The 16,607-nt window shown below is 35.0% G+C and overlaps 1 protein-coding gene across 1 annotated transcript; it reads left to right on the forward strand.

Annotated features, from left to right (window-relative positions):
- The first annotated feature begins 490 nt into the window (after positions 1-490).
- Positions 491-11,085, forward strand: LOC112740786 (pyrophosphate-energized membrane proton pump 2). The gene is made up of 16 exons (XM_025789406.3): positions 491-822; positions 3,698-4,187; positions 4,393-4,685; positions 4,760-4,963; positions 5,733-5,884; positions 5,962-6,109; positions 6,188-6,320; positions 6,853-7,025; positions 7,774-7,894; positions 8,007-8,194; positions 8,369-8,806; positions 8,890-9,054; positions 9,392-9,547; positions 9,639-9,750; positions 10,268-10,487; positions 10,641-11,085. The coding sequence occupies exons 3-16, from the start codon at positions 4,587-4,589 to the stop codon at positions 10,738-10,740; spliced, it is 2,409 nt and encodes an 802-aa protein (XP_025645191.1). The 5' UTR covers positions 491-822; positions 3,698-4,187; positions 4,393-4,586; the 3' UTR covers positions 10,741-11,085.
- The last annotated feature ends 5,522 nt before the right edge of the window (positions 11,086-16,607 follow it).

Raw genomic sequence — 16,607 nt, forward strand, 5'->3', positions numbered from 1 at the left:
AAAATTTAAGTCTTGGAAAATAAAAAAGATAGATGGAATAAATCTGTAATAAGAAAGATTAAAGAATATATAATGATACAACTTTTTAAGTCGGGTGTTACACATTTTTTTAAGTTTAATTAATTTTCACTAATCTAATATAATGTATAAAATGAGTTATTATCGAAGTTTTTTATAAGATATAATAAAAAATATTTGATTTGTTTTTACATTCACACAGTCAAGTCATACATTAATAATATTTTATAGAATAATATTACTTTACTTATTCTATAGGTTCATATAATTTTATCAAATTTTTAATTAAATCTTCATATTTTTTTTCTTTTTAATTAAGTTCTTATACCATTTAATTTTTTTTCAATTAAGTTCAAACTGTTATAAAAATCGTATGAAATAATAGAATATTTAATTAAAAATTTAAATATTCTAAAGTTAAGGATACTAAACTTATCTGAGGACACCTGAAAATTTTTTAAATTTCAAAATCACCATTTTCTTTTCAATCTTCGATGCTTCTTTTCTCGGTCTTAAGTAGTGTTTCTTCTCCTCCCTCCCTCCATCGCCGCGATTGTTAGCTTTTTCTTTGTGCAGTGGAAGCGTTGCTTCCTCTGCATAGATTTGCATCTTTGTTGATGTTGCTTGCTATCACTCACCTTTTCCTTTCACGACGATGTCGTCTTCAACGCCGTTTCTGGTCATACGCCGCGCCATCGTCCCATTGGATGATTTTGTCGTTGTAGACGGTGTCGTTTTTTTCAGCCGATTCTGTTTTTCACCACGTACGATTAACGGTGTTTAAAGTTTGTGTTCCGCATTCAGGTAAGTTGGTTTATGAATCAGAAGCTCTAATTGTATATCCGAAATTTGTTGTTGTGATTTGAATTTCTCGTGATTTTATTGCTGAACCTGAAATGTATAATTAAGAATCAAAATATTTTGTTTTGATTACGAATAAATAATTTGGCGGTTCCATATTTTTTGCTGATATAATAATTAATTTTTTTTGTCTACCAAATTTATTCAACTTAGGGATGATTACAAAAGTGCTAAACTTGCATCCAAATTGAGTTTTTTTGTGGAATTAATAAAAGTGGTACTGTAATCTTTAAATCCTCTCGAATATGGTGGAGTTTATATACTTTTTACTTTGCCTCATATCCGACATGAGTTGAACCAATGTGACAGTATTAAAATACACTTGAACAGTTTGTTATCATACAAAAATCTAAGATGCCATTTTAATGGACTGTTTTAGTAGAACTTATATTTGGAGGCATGATTAGGAAAGAAACCAATTTGTATAGTTTTATTTGTCTTTTGTCTTCTCTTCTTTTTTTGCAGTGTCCATTTTTAGTTTTAATTTGTGTGTGTAAATGGCCTATATTTTTTATTTGCCATGTAAATCAAAATTTTATTGAAATGTTAGATTAGTGTTATTGTTAAGACAGAAAGAGAGTGAAGAGATGGTGGATGAGTTGGAGAGAGCGGTGAAGGGTGGTATGGATAAAAATTATAAGTATAGGGTATGAGTAAATAAATAAATTCACATTTTACTAATGTTTTTTAGACGTTTAACGTTAATAGAGATTTAATTAAAAAAAGTCAAATGATATAGGGACTCAATTAAAAAAATATATATAGAGACTCAATTAATAATTCGATGAAATTATAGGTAAACCAATAATATTCTCTATTATTTTTTCAATGGATAAAAAAGGGTTGAGATGGAGAAGAGAGAAACCATGAAATGAGATAATCAATTGTTATATAGATTGGGGTGTTTTATTTTTTCATTTAGACGTCCTATTTATAAAGATTGAGTTCATGCATCAGCACAGTTATGAAGAGAAACATTCTTTTAAAAAGATATAACTCTTCAGTCGTCGCCGATTGATATTTTTTGTGACAAGCGCAATGCTATTCAAATAGTCCATAATAATGTTTTTTATGAAACGCCAAACATATTGAGATTGATTATTACTTTGTCTGACAACGTCTCCTTATTAATGCTTTTCGTTTCATAGGTGTTAGAATTTTGAATCAGACTGTTGATATATTCACGAAAGCTCATCATTCTAGTCATTTTTGAACTCTATTATCCAAACTCAAGATAATATTTTTAACTCCTACTTGAATTTGAAGGAAGATGTTAGAGTATAATTAAGATCAATTAAGATAAGTTAGTATCATTTATATTTATATAATATATCTGTATATTTATTATAGGATTTTATGTTTTTATTACTTTAATTCTACTAACACATATATATACTCTTATACATTGTACCTTTGATAACTCACTCAATAATACAATATACTTTATTATTTTAGTCTCTTGTTTCTAACAATAGCAAATAACAAATCACACAAAACAAATAATTTTATTAGAGTATTTATTCATTTTGGTCCTCAAAGAATTTCAGTTCGGACACTTTAGTCCCTAATTAAAATTAATTACTCGATTGGTCCATAACAATTAATTTTGTAAGTGACTTAGGTCCTTGACTCCATCAACTCTAAAGGAAGACAAAATGGTCCTGACAACTCTAATAGGGGACAAAATAATCCATGACAACTCTAATAGTAGACAAAATTATTCCTGACCCATTTGTTCGAAAACGACACTGTTCTTCCCTAATTTTCATTATATCTCGCATAATCCTAACATTCTACTCTCCTTTTTCACCTTCACAGTCTTATTTTCCATCTTTTCCTTTATCCTCTTCAACTCCAAGATCAAGCCATGGTATAACTGCCACGCGTGTCGCACCTACCTCAACATGTCATGGACTACACACTTCCTAAATCTATATGACTGGTACACTCACCTCCTCCGCATTTCACCCACCAGAAGCATCCACCTCCACGTTCTCGATAACAGCATCACCTCCAACCCCAATAACGTCCGCCACATTTTCAAGACCAAATTCCATAACTACTCCAAGGGCACACATTTCTCCACTCTCCGGCAAGTAATATAGATTATTAGACATTAGGACATCATGAGAAGATTCTCCTTCGACATCATATGCAAATTCTCATTTGAAATGGACTCCAAGTGCTTCATTCCTTCCTTTTCGGAGTCCAAGTTGTCAGATAGTTTCGACCTTGCATCCAAACTATCAGTACAACAAGTAATATCGTCGTTGCCGCTTATATGGAAACTGAAGCGATTATTAAACATTGGTTCGGAAAAGAAGTTGAAGGAAGCGATCGAAGTGGTGGACAATGTGGTCATAGAGATGATAGGGCAGAGGAGGAGGGAGATGGTGATGACAGATCTTAATAAATCAGATTGGCTGTCTAGATTCATGGAATCCATCGAAGACAACAACAAGTACATACTTGAGAGACATAGTCATTAGTTTATTGAGTATTAATTGGTTGAAAACAAGTTGAAGATTTTTCTTTTTGTGAACATTGAAGTTGCAAAATGTGTATTGTGTAACTTGAAATTGCTGTTAGTGTTATGCGAAATATGATGAAAATTGTAAGAGAATAGTGTCATGAAAATTGAAAAAGAATAATGTCATTTTTAAACAGGAGAGGTTAGGACTATTTTATTCCTTGTTAGAGTTGCTAGAAATTATTTTATCTTCTATTAAAATTAATGGAACAAATAACCTAAGTAGCTGACGAAATTAATTGTTAAAGACCAATTGAATAATTAATTTTCTTCATTTTATTAATACAGGGCGTTTCCCCCCGTTTGTGCCTCTTTGGTGGGTCGTAGAACGAACAGCGATAGCGTTGACCATGAAATGAACAGCCAATTAGAATGAAGGCATAATGACGCGGCGCAAGTTTATTGGATAGGTCTGACAGATTGGCACTAAACCTAAGAAAAATGGAGTGAAAGTTAAATAAATTAAGAGAAATAAAAGAAAGAAGCCATAGAATTAGAGGGGAGGTCTGTTCGGTGCGAGTGGCGAGTGACACTTGAAAACGCAGGCTCTCTTCCGTTGAGTTGAGTTGAGTTGTTCAATATCTTGTCCTGTTAATCAAGCCGACGATTTTAGCATTAATAATTATTACTGCTCGTGCTCAGTTAGTAACAGTGATTAGACACAAAGACGAAGAAGGGAAAAAGAGAAGAAAAATAAAGGAGAGGTTCCTTCCTGTTTTGCTGTGAACTGGAAGGAAGGAAGCTGAAAGTCAATTGGGATTCACCACTCTTGACACCCGTAAGTATTAGATCTTTTCCAATTTCGATTTCAGTTACGATTAATGGTTTCACTCACTCGCTTAGGCATAGATTGTGTTGCCGATCCCTTCAGATCTATTTCTGCATATTCTATCTAATTTCTTGTAATTAGAATGGCAATCGAATGGTTCGGATATATGCATTTAGCGTTTATTATTTACTTTTTTTTTAATTTTATGAAATAGTGAAGCGAACAAGGGAGGAATCCAAGAAGCAAGTGCATTGCATTGCATGCTGAGTGAGAGTTTGTGGAGAGTGAGTGTGGGATTAAAAAAGGGAATTCAAAATTCAGCGACTGGGGTCAGGGGGTGACTTGCCCCAATCTGGTGGTGAGTACAACCCTTATCCTGTGGCGCGCAGGGTCAATTCCAGCCACGGCATGATGATCGATGACGACATGGAGGCTGGTTCTTTGGGGCCTTACCACGACAGGCCAAGAACTTTCCCCAACATGCGCACCAAACCTTACACCCCACTGGTAAATTAACTCCACTACCACTGCTTCCTTCATCATCTAATTTCAGCCATTTTCTCACTCCCATCTTTCTGCAGATATTTCGTATTCTCCTGGGAATAAATGTCCGTGTTCTATTCATTCTTTTGCTCCTCGGATTTGGGGCTATCTTTTACATGGGAGCCAGTACATCTCCCATCATTGTGTTTGTCATCTCTATTTGTATTCTCAGCTTCCTTGTGTCTATATATCTTACAAAGTGGGTGCTTGCAAAGGATGAGGGCCCCCCTGAAATGGTTCAGGTAACTCTATTTCCTATGCTTAACTTTTTATGTCCTGCTCCCACAAACATTCTAGATTTATATTCCCTTTTATTGAATTCTGGTCTTCATTTCGGTTACTGGGTTTTGCAATATGAAATATTGATATAGAATGTGCTGCGAATCACGTAGAACAACTATATCTTTTTTATCAAATAGAGAGAAGTTGATTGTTGTGGATTCTGTAAGAGAGGATGAGGTCGATTGCTGTAGGTTGCATCCCTGGCTAAAACAAAAGTGGCATTTCAACCATAGTCTTTTGACAGAACAATTTAGCATTAATATAACTTTCATGTGGTTTTTATAATAGTAGAAAATTTAGAATTCTCATTCAATTTTCTCAAGCTTAGTTGATTCGGGTTAGTGAGCGTTAAGTAGCCACCTATATACGACAAGATGATGAAAACTTGTCTAGAGAGTTGGTTGGAAGAAGAAGACAAATAAGCAATAAAGGCACTAGTGCAAACATCTCATGCATAGGGCCTAATTTCTATCGGGAGTGTGGAGCTATTTGGTTTTTATTTTATAATGAAATATGTCAAGGACCAACTATCTCAAAATCTTAAGCTATTGCATGTAAGGCACATGAATAATTTTTGAAATATTCCGATAAAGCAAACTGTTTGTTTACTATATAACAGTTCACATGTTAAAACTTATTCTAGATTTGTGATGTCTTTTATGCTGACTTCGAATATCATACCATGAACTCATTGTTTTCTTGTCCTGAGCTTATCATATTGCTTTCTAGATAGCAGATGCTATACGAGATGGAGCTGAAGGCTTCTTTAGGACCCAATATGGGAGTATATCCAAGATGGCAATGCTGCTTGCTCTTGTCATTCTTTGCATATATTTGTTTCGCAATACGACTCCTCAGCAGGAATCTTCTGGTGTGGGAAGGTGACATCATACCTAGGCTATGGATCTTTTCTTCCACCTTTTACATGTTCTTACATGTCATGTATGTTCTGTTTCAGGTCAACTTCTGCTTACATCACTGTAGCTGCATTCCTTTTAGGTGCCCTTTGTTCAGGGATTGCTGGATATGTTGGGATGTGGGTGTCTGTTCGTGCCAATGTCAGAGTCTCTAGTGCTGCAAGACGGTCCGCAAGAGAGGCATTGCAGGTCATTAGTTTATTATCAGTTCCTGCAAAAACTATGACTGGTTCATTATTCCTATATAACACTAAGAAAGTTGTTCAGGTAGCTACTCGTGCTGGCGGTTTATCTGCTATCATCGTTGTTGGTATGGCTGTAATTGGGATAGCAGTTCTTTATGCCACATTTTATGTTTGGCTTGGCGTGGACTCACCAGGGTCGATGAAAGTTACTGATCGTATGTGTAGACTTCTTCCTCCAATTGTTTTGTTTTTTGGCAAAAGATTGTTTGTAAATTGTTAGTGTTGAACATGAACTAGTGCTTTTTATGCATAATTCTTATCTTTTTGAGCTAGTTTCCAGTTTGATTAGTGTTTTATAACTTGTGGTGAATTTCATTTCGGTGGGTTTTTTTGAAACTAAAAATGAGCCTATAGGTCAGGTGGTTGACATGGTTGAGGATTTGGCTTAGGTCATTAATGGTTCCTCAATGTACTGAAAATAAGGGCAAAAGAAAAAAATGGACGAGATATATGTGACTTTTTTTTCCCTCTTTGCAAGAGGAAATTATTAAATCTTGACCAAAATGAGTTTTAGATGTTATATTTGTGATTATTGAGGTCTATTTATTAGCTATTTGACTGATAACTGCAATGTAATTTTCTTTGTACTGTTAGCATTGAGCAATACTTGCTGCATCTTTTAGCTGTTTTTTTCTCTTACCTGTTCTCTCTGTCTCTAATTCATATTTGATTCTTTTCCACCCTCAGTGCCTCTTCTTCTGGTTGGATATGGATTTGGTGCTTCCTTCGTTGCACTGTTTGCTCAGTTGGGTGGTGGAATATATACAAAAGCAGCTGATGTTGGAGCAGACCTTGTTGGAAAAGTAGAACAGGGAATACCTGAAGATGACCCTAGGAATCCTGCTGTTATTGCTGATCTGGTATTTGTTGTTTAATTTTGTTTGCCTCAGTTTGAAGATTCTGCATATTATATTGATTTTCTTTTTTTAATTAAAGAAAGAAACATTTAAAAAAATCTCTGTTTTTAGTCACTGCCTGTTTATGTTTGTGGAAATGATTTTGAAATAAGGTTGTATATGTAGCCAGTAACGAATGTCTTTCTTTTTCCCCCTCCAGTTTGACGACCTTAATGTTTTACTTGGTGAATTTTCAAACGTGGAAACCTATGATAGAATATATTTAATTCACTGTTGGTGACTGTATAACTTAAGCAATGGATGGTGTTTCTGATTACAAGTTCCTTAAACAGATTTATGGGATTCTCTAAGACATTTGACGGTCACTTTTGGGTTTTCTGAATTATTTTATATATAGAGGCAAAAGTACGGTATATAAAACGTTAGTTATATGCTCGTAGTAATGATTGAGAACTGCCTTTATTTTCAGTTTCTTAAACTTTAAGAACTTAATATTCTGCTTCAGGCCAACTTATAAATACACATGAAAATCTTAAGTAAACACTATTGATTGATTGATATATATATACATAAGCTGATTATTATATTATTTATTTATTTGTCAAATAAATTGTACTTGCAAAACTATAAAACCTAAACCAAATGAAGAGAACTGCTTCATGTTTATAATCTGCACTTTTGTTTATGCTTTTTGGCTAGGTTTTTTTACTTGCATTTTTTTATGCCATAATTGTTTTGTTTCGGTTTTAAGGTTGGAGATAATGTAGGAGACTGTGCTGCTAGGGGTGCTGATCTTTTTGAAAGTATTGCAGCTGAAATAATCAGTGCTATGATACTTGGAGGAACAATGGCTCAACGTTGTAAAATTGAAGGCAAGTACCCACTACATAGTTGCCCCAATGTGTCTATGTATTGCTTACTGATTTTGGTTACCCATTGATTTATGTATGCTTTTCTAATTTGATGTTTTCTCTTTTGACTCAGATCCATCTGGCTTCATCTTGTTTCCTCTTGTTGTTCACTCATTTGATCTGGTAGTTTCGTCAGTTGGAATATTTTCAATTAGGGGTACACGTGAATCTGGAGTAATGGCTCCAATTGAGGATCCAATGACAATTCTTCAGAAAGGATATTCTGTTACAATAGTTTTAGCTGTTGTGGCGTTTGCTCTGGTAATTGTTAATCTTCGTTTGTGATATTTGAATTTGGCTTTTCTAATTTCTCCAGTTGATATAATTTATTGCTATATTTCTGTTTAGGATTGGGGCAGTGAAATATCTTGAATCTTTCCAAATTCTTGTTACAGTATCTATTCTGATTATTATTTGAATTGAATTGATCTGCAGTCTACACGGTGGTTGCTTTATACTGAGCAAGCACCTTCAGCATGGTTCAATTTTGCTTTGTGTGGGCTCGTTGGTATTATTACTGCTTATGTTTTTGTCTGGATCACTAAGTATTATACTGACTACAAGCATGAACCTGTGCGCACATTAGCCCTTTCTAGCTCCACTGGTCATGGGACTAATATAATTGCTGGAGTCAGTTTGGGTCTTGAGTCAACCGCTCTTCCTGTCCTTGTCATCAGTGTAGCAATTATCTCAGCTTACTGGCTGGGCCAAACCTGTGGACTAGTAGATGAGACAGGAAACCCAATTGGTGGGCTGTTTGGCACAGCTGTAGCAACTATGGGAATGCTTAGCACTGCAGCTTATATTCTGACGATGGATATGTTTGGCCCAATAGCTGATAACGCTGGAGGCATTGTAGAGATGAGTCAGCAGGTAGTTCTTGCCAAAATAATTTTGTCCAGTGTTATTTCTGATATTTCTCATGTAAAGTATATTGACAATTGATCTCTTTTTAGCCTGAAAGTGTCCGAGAGATCACTGATGTCCTCGACGCTGTAGGAAACACAACAAAAGCCACCACCAAAGGATTTGCCATTGGTTCTGCTGCTCTTGCATCTTTCCTTTTGTTTAGTGCTTATATGGATGAGGTTGCCGCATTTGCTCATCAACCTTTTAAACAGGTCTGCAGAACTAGTTCCAACTTAATTACTTAACTATCCTTGAGCATGTTTTACTCATTCTGTATTAGATGTCCTTTGGTTTTAGTCTTTACATTTTCAAAATTTTAATCCAGCCCTTGTAAGTTATAAAGTCTATTTCTTCCTAGTGTAGTCATTCTCTTAAGCTTTTCCCAATCCTACCTTGAACGTTAATGGAAGTTTTTGGATTCAAGAAGATTTCACCTTAGTTTTCATTGCTTCTTTTTTTTTTTTTTTGTTTATTCTGAAGCTACTTACAATTCAATGATCTAAATCGATTTCATTATTTCTTTGAAAGCTACTTACAATTGAATTGCAGGTTGATATTGCAGTTCCAGAAGTTTTCGTTGGTGGGTTGTTAGGTTCCATGCTTATATTTGTCTTTAGTGCTTGGGCATGTTCTGCTGTTGGCCGAACTGCGCAAGAGGTTGTTAATGAAGTAAGAAGGCAGTTCATTGAGAGGCCTGGTATAATGGTGAGTTTTGGTTGCTGAAGTTATGTCGTGAGGATTATTTTAAGTTTTGAATTACTCCTTTTATTTATTTGTTTGTATATATTTTGTACAGGACTACAAGGAGAAACCAGACTATGGTCGCTGTGTTGCTATTGTAGCTTCGGCATCATTAAGAGAGATGATAAAACCTGGTGCTTTGGCAATCATTTCACCTATTGTAGTTGGTGAGTTAATTCCTGTGTTTAATTGCTCATTTTTTATATTATTATTGCTGAGATTGTGTGATTTAGGTAGGCAAGGAGAAATAAGGAAAGAGAAAAGTTATGAATAATATGTGATATTGATATGATTACATTATTCATAGCCTTTCTCTTCCCTCATTTCCTCCAATTTATGAATCATACAATCTCAATATACCAAAATGGTATCATTTTCCATGATCTGTGTTATCCCTCCTTTAGCTGTCAAGTTCCTGAAATTTGAACTTGTATTCTTCACATTCATAGTCTTTCTCCCTCCGTATCTAAGATCCACAATCTAAACAACTGTGAAAAGGGATTAATGCTTTATATTTAAGGACACTAGAAAGTGGATAGTCTTTATTGAAATAATAGTATTTTTGAAGTTTGGAAGTTTCAAAACCTTCCATGAAACCTTATCATCACTTGTAAGCAAAACCCTCACATTGCTGTTATGAATACTTTTAGGCCATGGTTTGCTAAATTTTTCTCTTACTTGCAGGTTTCCTGTTTCGAATTTTGGGTTACTACACAGGGCATCCCTTACTTGGGGCTAAAGTTGTGGCATCTTTGCTGATGTTTGCAACTGTAGCTGGCATTCTTATGGCACTTTTCCTGAACACAGCCGGTGGTGCCTGGGATAATGCAAAGAAGTATATAGAGACTGGCGCTCTTGGAGGCAAGGGAAGTGATGCTCACAAAGCAGCTGTAACAGGAGACACGTAAGGAGTTACTTTTTATTTTAATGCTATTTTTTCTTGCAATAATGAATGTCATAAGCATGCCAATGGTTATTTTATAGAGCTTTTCAGCTTTTTTTCTATTTTACATCTATCAATGTTTCTATTGCTTGTAATCTTGGACTGGTGGGACAGAGTTGGAGACCCTTTCAAGGACACAGCTGGTCCCTCGCTTCATGTTCTCATAAAGATGCTGGCAACGATTACGCTTGTAATGGCTCCGGTGTTCCTGTGATGTGAGAGTTGATATCTCTGCTGCGGCCAATTTGATTTTGATAATTTTGGAAGCATAGGGAAGGGATGGGATAGGTTATATGCTTATATCTATCAATATATGATGTGCATCGAATCGAAGAGCCTGCCTGATTTTACATCGTCATGTATACGGAATTGTCCTGCCCCTCATCGCTTGTGGGAATAAATATGTTAATTGACTGAACGTGGAGTGAAGTAGACAAATAGTAATGACTAATGAGAAATGAGGACTATAATTTTGGGTTTTGATTGAATGATGGCATCATGTATGTTGAATTGTTAATGACATTTTTTTTTTAAATATTATATATATCTTTATTTTTTATTCTTGGTATAAAAAAATCGATAATAAAACAGAAAAGATAAAAAAGTTTCTGTTATATTATAAAAATATACAAAATAAATATATATAAAAATTAATATAAATATAATTTTTTTCCTGTTACACAAGAATACATGATCCTGAACTTACAATATGGAGATGTTTTGCCACATTCAATTGTTTTAGCGCTTCAATAAAGCGTAATATTAGAGAAAACAAAAGGCATGCCCAAAACAATTAAAAGAAAAAGTCAATATACTGATATAGTTATTTTTGTGTGAAGTTAATAATTAAGAGTTATTATATGATAATTTAGTCAAATTTATTAAATTATCTAATAATTTTTAAATATCAATTTTATATACAAAAAGAAACTGTATATGAATTTTCACAAAAAGAAAAGAGGAAAAAAACTAAAAAAGTAACAGGAATACAGGACAAGCAGAGTAAGTATTTCACTGAAAAAACAACTGTTATAAGTTATATGTTTCTAAAAGGATAAGTACTCCGTGACCCAAAAACAGAACATAAGTATTCAATAAATTTTTGAAAGATTTTATAATAAAGTTATTAACTTAATTTTTATGTGTTGATAGTATAAAAAATGTTTATACAAGTATTTAATTATTTATGATCACATAGTAAAGATAATTAATTTTTAACTATTTAAAAAATTATTTAAATATGTAAATTTAATTAGATAATCGTTATATTATTGGTATATTAAAATATAATTCTAAATTTAGACTTTTGTAAAAAATGAAAATCAAAGTACTAATACTGTTCCTTACTTTCAACAGGATATTCTTACCTGTTTTGATAAAATTTGAGTGAAATTAAAATAATTAGATTTAATTTATATAGAGTAAATTTCAAATGTCAACAAATCAATTGAAAAGTATTTTTAAAATAAATTATTTATCCTGTCTGTAACTAGCGAGAATCATATTCACTTTTCAGTTTAATAATATAATAGTAAACAATTTTAGAATAAAAATAGAGTTAATAGTCAAAATCGTTTCTGAAAGATATTTTGATATTCATTTTGGTCTTTGAAAAATAAAATTAATCAAAAGTATCCTCGAAAGATACCGATGTTGATGGAGTTCGTCCTTCCGTCATCTCAGTTGCTGAGGTGTGTAACGTTTGCTGAGCTGGAACATTAAGTTACAGCGTGGCACACTCCAGTGTGGCTAACGTTAATGCTGAGCAGATAAGTTTGTTTATTTAGCTAAAATTAGTCCTAATATTACAATCCTAACCTAACCCCAATTTGAAGCATAAATGTGTGATTCTCGTAGTAGATGACCCTGTATGTTTGTTCAGTCGCTGTCATGATGAATGGAAGTCGCAGCGGTGACTTGCTGTCTCAGTCTCTTGGTAGCCATGGTTCCAACTCTTGTATGCGACAAAGGAGAAAGATCAAGGACCAGACATGTTTTTGCTAATTAAGGACAACGATCCAAAAATCTGGTACAAGAGAGAATCCAGATAGGTTGTTCCATACTTGTGCAAGATACCCGATGAGTAAGGATAAATTAATTTTATTTCCCATTTTCTTATGTCTATTTTGTTGGGCAGTTGAAATTGATATTTTTTTTGAAAATATTTAAAAGGGAAGTCATTGCAACTTCTTTAGGTGGGTTGATGATGATGGGTATGTAGCAGGGGCAGAAACTGATGTAGAGGTTGATGGTGACTATGATGAATGGAGGTTAAATGTTTCATGGAGATTGGGTAGCTTCGAAAGTGAAGTTAGAGCAATGAAGATGCTAATAATGTACATCTCAGTTGCAATGATTGTGGCTACTTTTATTTGTGCATCACTTTTGTTCACATGTATTTCCAAGTAAAGCTACAAATAGAGTGTTACGTTGTTGTGCTTTAGGGGTGTTGTTAGAGCTTTGAGATTGAATTAGTTGATATGTAATGATGATGTGACTTACGAATGAAATCAGGTGTTCTAGCTTAATTGTGTTTAAGCCAACATAAACTTGCCAATTGAAAATACAATATAGTGATGTTTATACCTAAATATAAATTCACCAAAAAGTTGTATACATCAAAATAGACATAATCATTGTTATATTCCATAACAAACATCATAATCATATCATATTATCTTAGCAGATATACCACATAGGTAATCAAGGATCCATAACTTAATAGAGCAATTCAAAACAAAGGTTCTATAGCATTGTTCACCTAAATAAAACAATATAATAGGCCTAACTAAAAGATCCTGATAACACAACCAGTTTACACAGCCCTGTTCCCAAAAAACTAATAACAACGACATACAAAACACATTTTCTAATTAAAGTTCTTAATCTTTTTTTCTTGGATACTTGAAGCCTGGAGTTAGTACAAATATCATGAAACTTTGCATCTTCTTAGCAGTTGCGAAACTTGTTCCTTTCAGTGTTTCAGCAAATATGACCACAGGTAATTTGGTGGAGGCATTCAATCTTGCCTTGCGTTTAATGATATGCAATTTGGGTGGCCTTCCTCTCTTTGCATCCTAATAGGCCAGTTGGTAGAACCATTATTTTTCAACTAAATAAATGAAAGTAGTATTAAAGATAAAGTAATAAGTAAATAATTTGAAGGTCTTCAACAGGCAGTTGGCTTTCTTGTTTTGGTGGGGAGCCTTTTGGTTGGCTGATTATCACATCAGGTTGTGGCTGGACTGGTGGAGGAAGTAGAGAAAGGATTGAACATCATTAGTTTTGGTGTTTGTTTCATATGTAGGGGGAGTAGGCTCTTTAACAAGTGTAAACTGCAGTTGCATTTGCCTAGCTTGTTCTTCAGTATCCATTTTTTTCTTCTTTGCACAACCTCTTTTGTTGTGTCCAACTTCACCACAATACATGCACCTGATTGAATTGTACTTGCTCTTCATCCTAGTGCTTGACCCAGTTAGATGTTCACCCTTGTCTCTTCTCCTCTTCTTGGTAGGCCTGTCGGGTTTTGGCTTAATTGGGGGTGGGACAGGGGCAGGTGACGGTGTTTTCTCCCACAAATCTTGTCTTTTCACCGGGTTGACATTGAAACAGTATGTCCTTTTATACGCCTCTATTGTCAACCATTCATGGCAGTACTCCTTAATCCTCTTACAATTTTTATTTTGAATGGCTGAAATTGTATGCATACATGGTATCCTTGTTGCCAGCACATACAAATTTAATGAAAAAATTGAAATCAATTCTTACTAAGTGAGAGTAAGGGAAGGAATGCAAGGGTTGGATAATTTACCTGTGAGTTGTCAGAACCTACAAGTGAAAGTGTGCTTTCCCAAGTCCACCACCATGTTTGTTCATCTTTGTAGAGTTCACACTATCATTACTGTCACTGCTGTATTCATCATTTCCTAGCACCTTTGGAGGCTTGTAAAGGCTGTCCTCAGCACTCTCATAAGATTCATGAGAGTCACTATTTTTTTTAACCTCTAATGTCTTCACATGCCTTCCAGCTCTTGTATGTGGTGGTAGTAACATTGGTCTTTGCTTTGGTCTGAGGTGCAGCAGAAGTAGGCTTGGTAGGTTGAGTATAGAATTTTTTGGGCTGTGATGAAGTGTCAATAGGGTCATGTGATTTTTTGGTGGGCTGAGATGATGGTTTAGTGAACTTAGATGATGGTCCAGTGGGTTTGGTGGGTACCTTAGTGGGTTGGGTAGGCAACTTAGTGGACTGAGGAGGCAATTTTAAAGGCTGAGAGTATAAATTGTTACCATCACCTGAGACCTTCGAGGATTGAGAGCATGCTTTTGGACGGGATGGTAGCTTAGTGGGTTGAGAGTGTTGTTTCTTGGTTTGGGATGGCTTATTTTTTTTCACATCTTCTTCCTTCTCATCAACCACAAACGGCTTTGAAACACCATGTTCGAAATACATGTTGATCAAATTGAAGTTCCTCCTACAATTCTTGACCATTGCAATCAAATCATCATCTGTGGCCAACCTCCTCAACTCAGATTAGGGGTGAACGCGGATCAGATCGGATCGGATATGGCCAAAATTTCAATCCGATCCGTAGTAAAATTATCGGATCGGATCGGATCCAATATCCGCAATTTTTAAGCTTGGATCTGATCTGATCCGATCCGCACATTTGCGGATCGGATTGGATTGGATATCGGATATCAGATATATCCGCAAAACACAAAAATATTTTTAAAGGATTATTTTTATTAAAAAAATATCAATAAAGTTTATTTTTCTATTTTTTTAAATATGTTTACTCTTAAAATAATATTAAACATACTTTTCTTACATAATAAATTAAAATAATACAATATATATGATAATTATTAGTTGAAAAAAAATATAAAAAGAATATTTACTTATTTATTTCTTTATTTTTGCGGATACGCGGATATGCGGATACATACACAAAATCCGCAATCCGATCCGATCCGATCCGCTAGCCTTGCGGATCGGATCCATATCCGCAATTTTCGGATCGGATTCGGATAAACACCGCGGATATGCGGATCGGATCCGATCCATGAATACCCCTAACCCAGATTCAAGAGGAACTCCGGGAGATTTCCACCAACATTCCCTAGTCTCAGCATATCCCAATTCCTTAAAGTAACCCTTCACAAAGAACACATCAAGTGTGTCACTGTCAACTCCCATTAACACCTCCGTGTGATCAGGCTCATAGTACAGATTTTCACCCTCATCCTTCTTAAACTTCCAACCACGGTGAAATATAAGTGTCATAGGAGGATCCTCCATCTACAAAAGCAAAAATCAAATAACGTTAATCAACAACAACAAAATATGAAACAAACTCAGAGTAACAACTGCATGTAAACACACAACAACCAACATACTCATAATCATCACAAACCCTCGACTAAGACCAAACACCAAAATAACCACAGCATAATAACCATGAAACCCGTCACAGCAACCTCATAGAGAACATGTTCTTCCTAATACCGTACCTTGTCTAGCAACGTCAACTCCAAATCCTAGTCTAACTAAATGGTTCTTAGAACTATGTCAACATAAAGCGACATACACCAACCGTGCAAAATCAACAAAAACTGACAAAAAAAAATTAAATCTTTACCTGTAGCAGTTACTGTTCCTTCTTCTAACCGCGTAAGTTCTCTGCAAACTCCTCCAACTTTCCACTCTAGTAGCACCAACTCTTCCACAAATGTCGATGCGCACAAAGGCCGTCAAGTAAACAAGGAGGTTCTGATCATACGCAAGTGTATCAGGGCAGAGAGTCACAGAGTAGAGAGGAGACGAGGGGTTTTGGAGCGAAAGTTGAAGAGGGTTGTTATGAGAGGAGGTGATGGGGAAAAACGTTTGAAAATCCCACCCTGGACCACAAACGACGTCGTTCCATGGTTTTGGGGTGGAGGATTGATGCTACGTCGTTTTGCTTTGTGACACGCTGTAACTTAACGTTCCACCCCAGCAAACGTTACACACCTCAACAACTGAAATGACGAAAGGACGAACTCCATCAACGTCGATATCTTTCGCGGATGCTTTTGATTAAT

This window comes from Arachis hypogaea, chromosome 14 (assembly GCF_003086295.3).
Source record: "Arachis hypogaea cultivar Tifrunner chromosome 14, arahy.Tifrunner.gnm2.J5K5, whole genome shotgun sequence".
Lineage (NCBI taxonomy): Eukaryota > Viridiplantae > Streptophyta > Magnoliopsida > Fabales > Fabaceae > Arachis > Arachis hypogaea.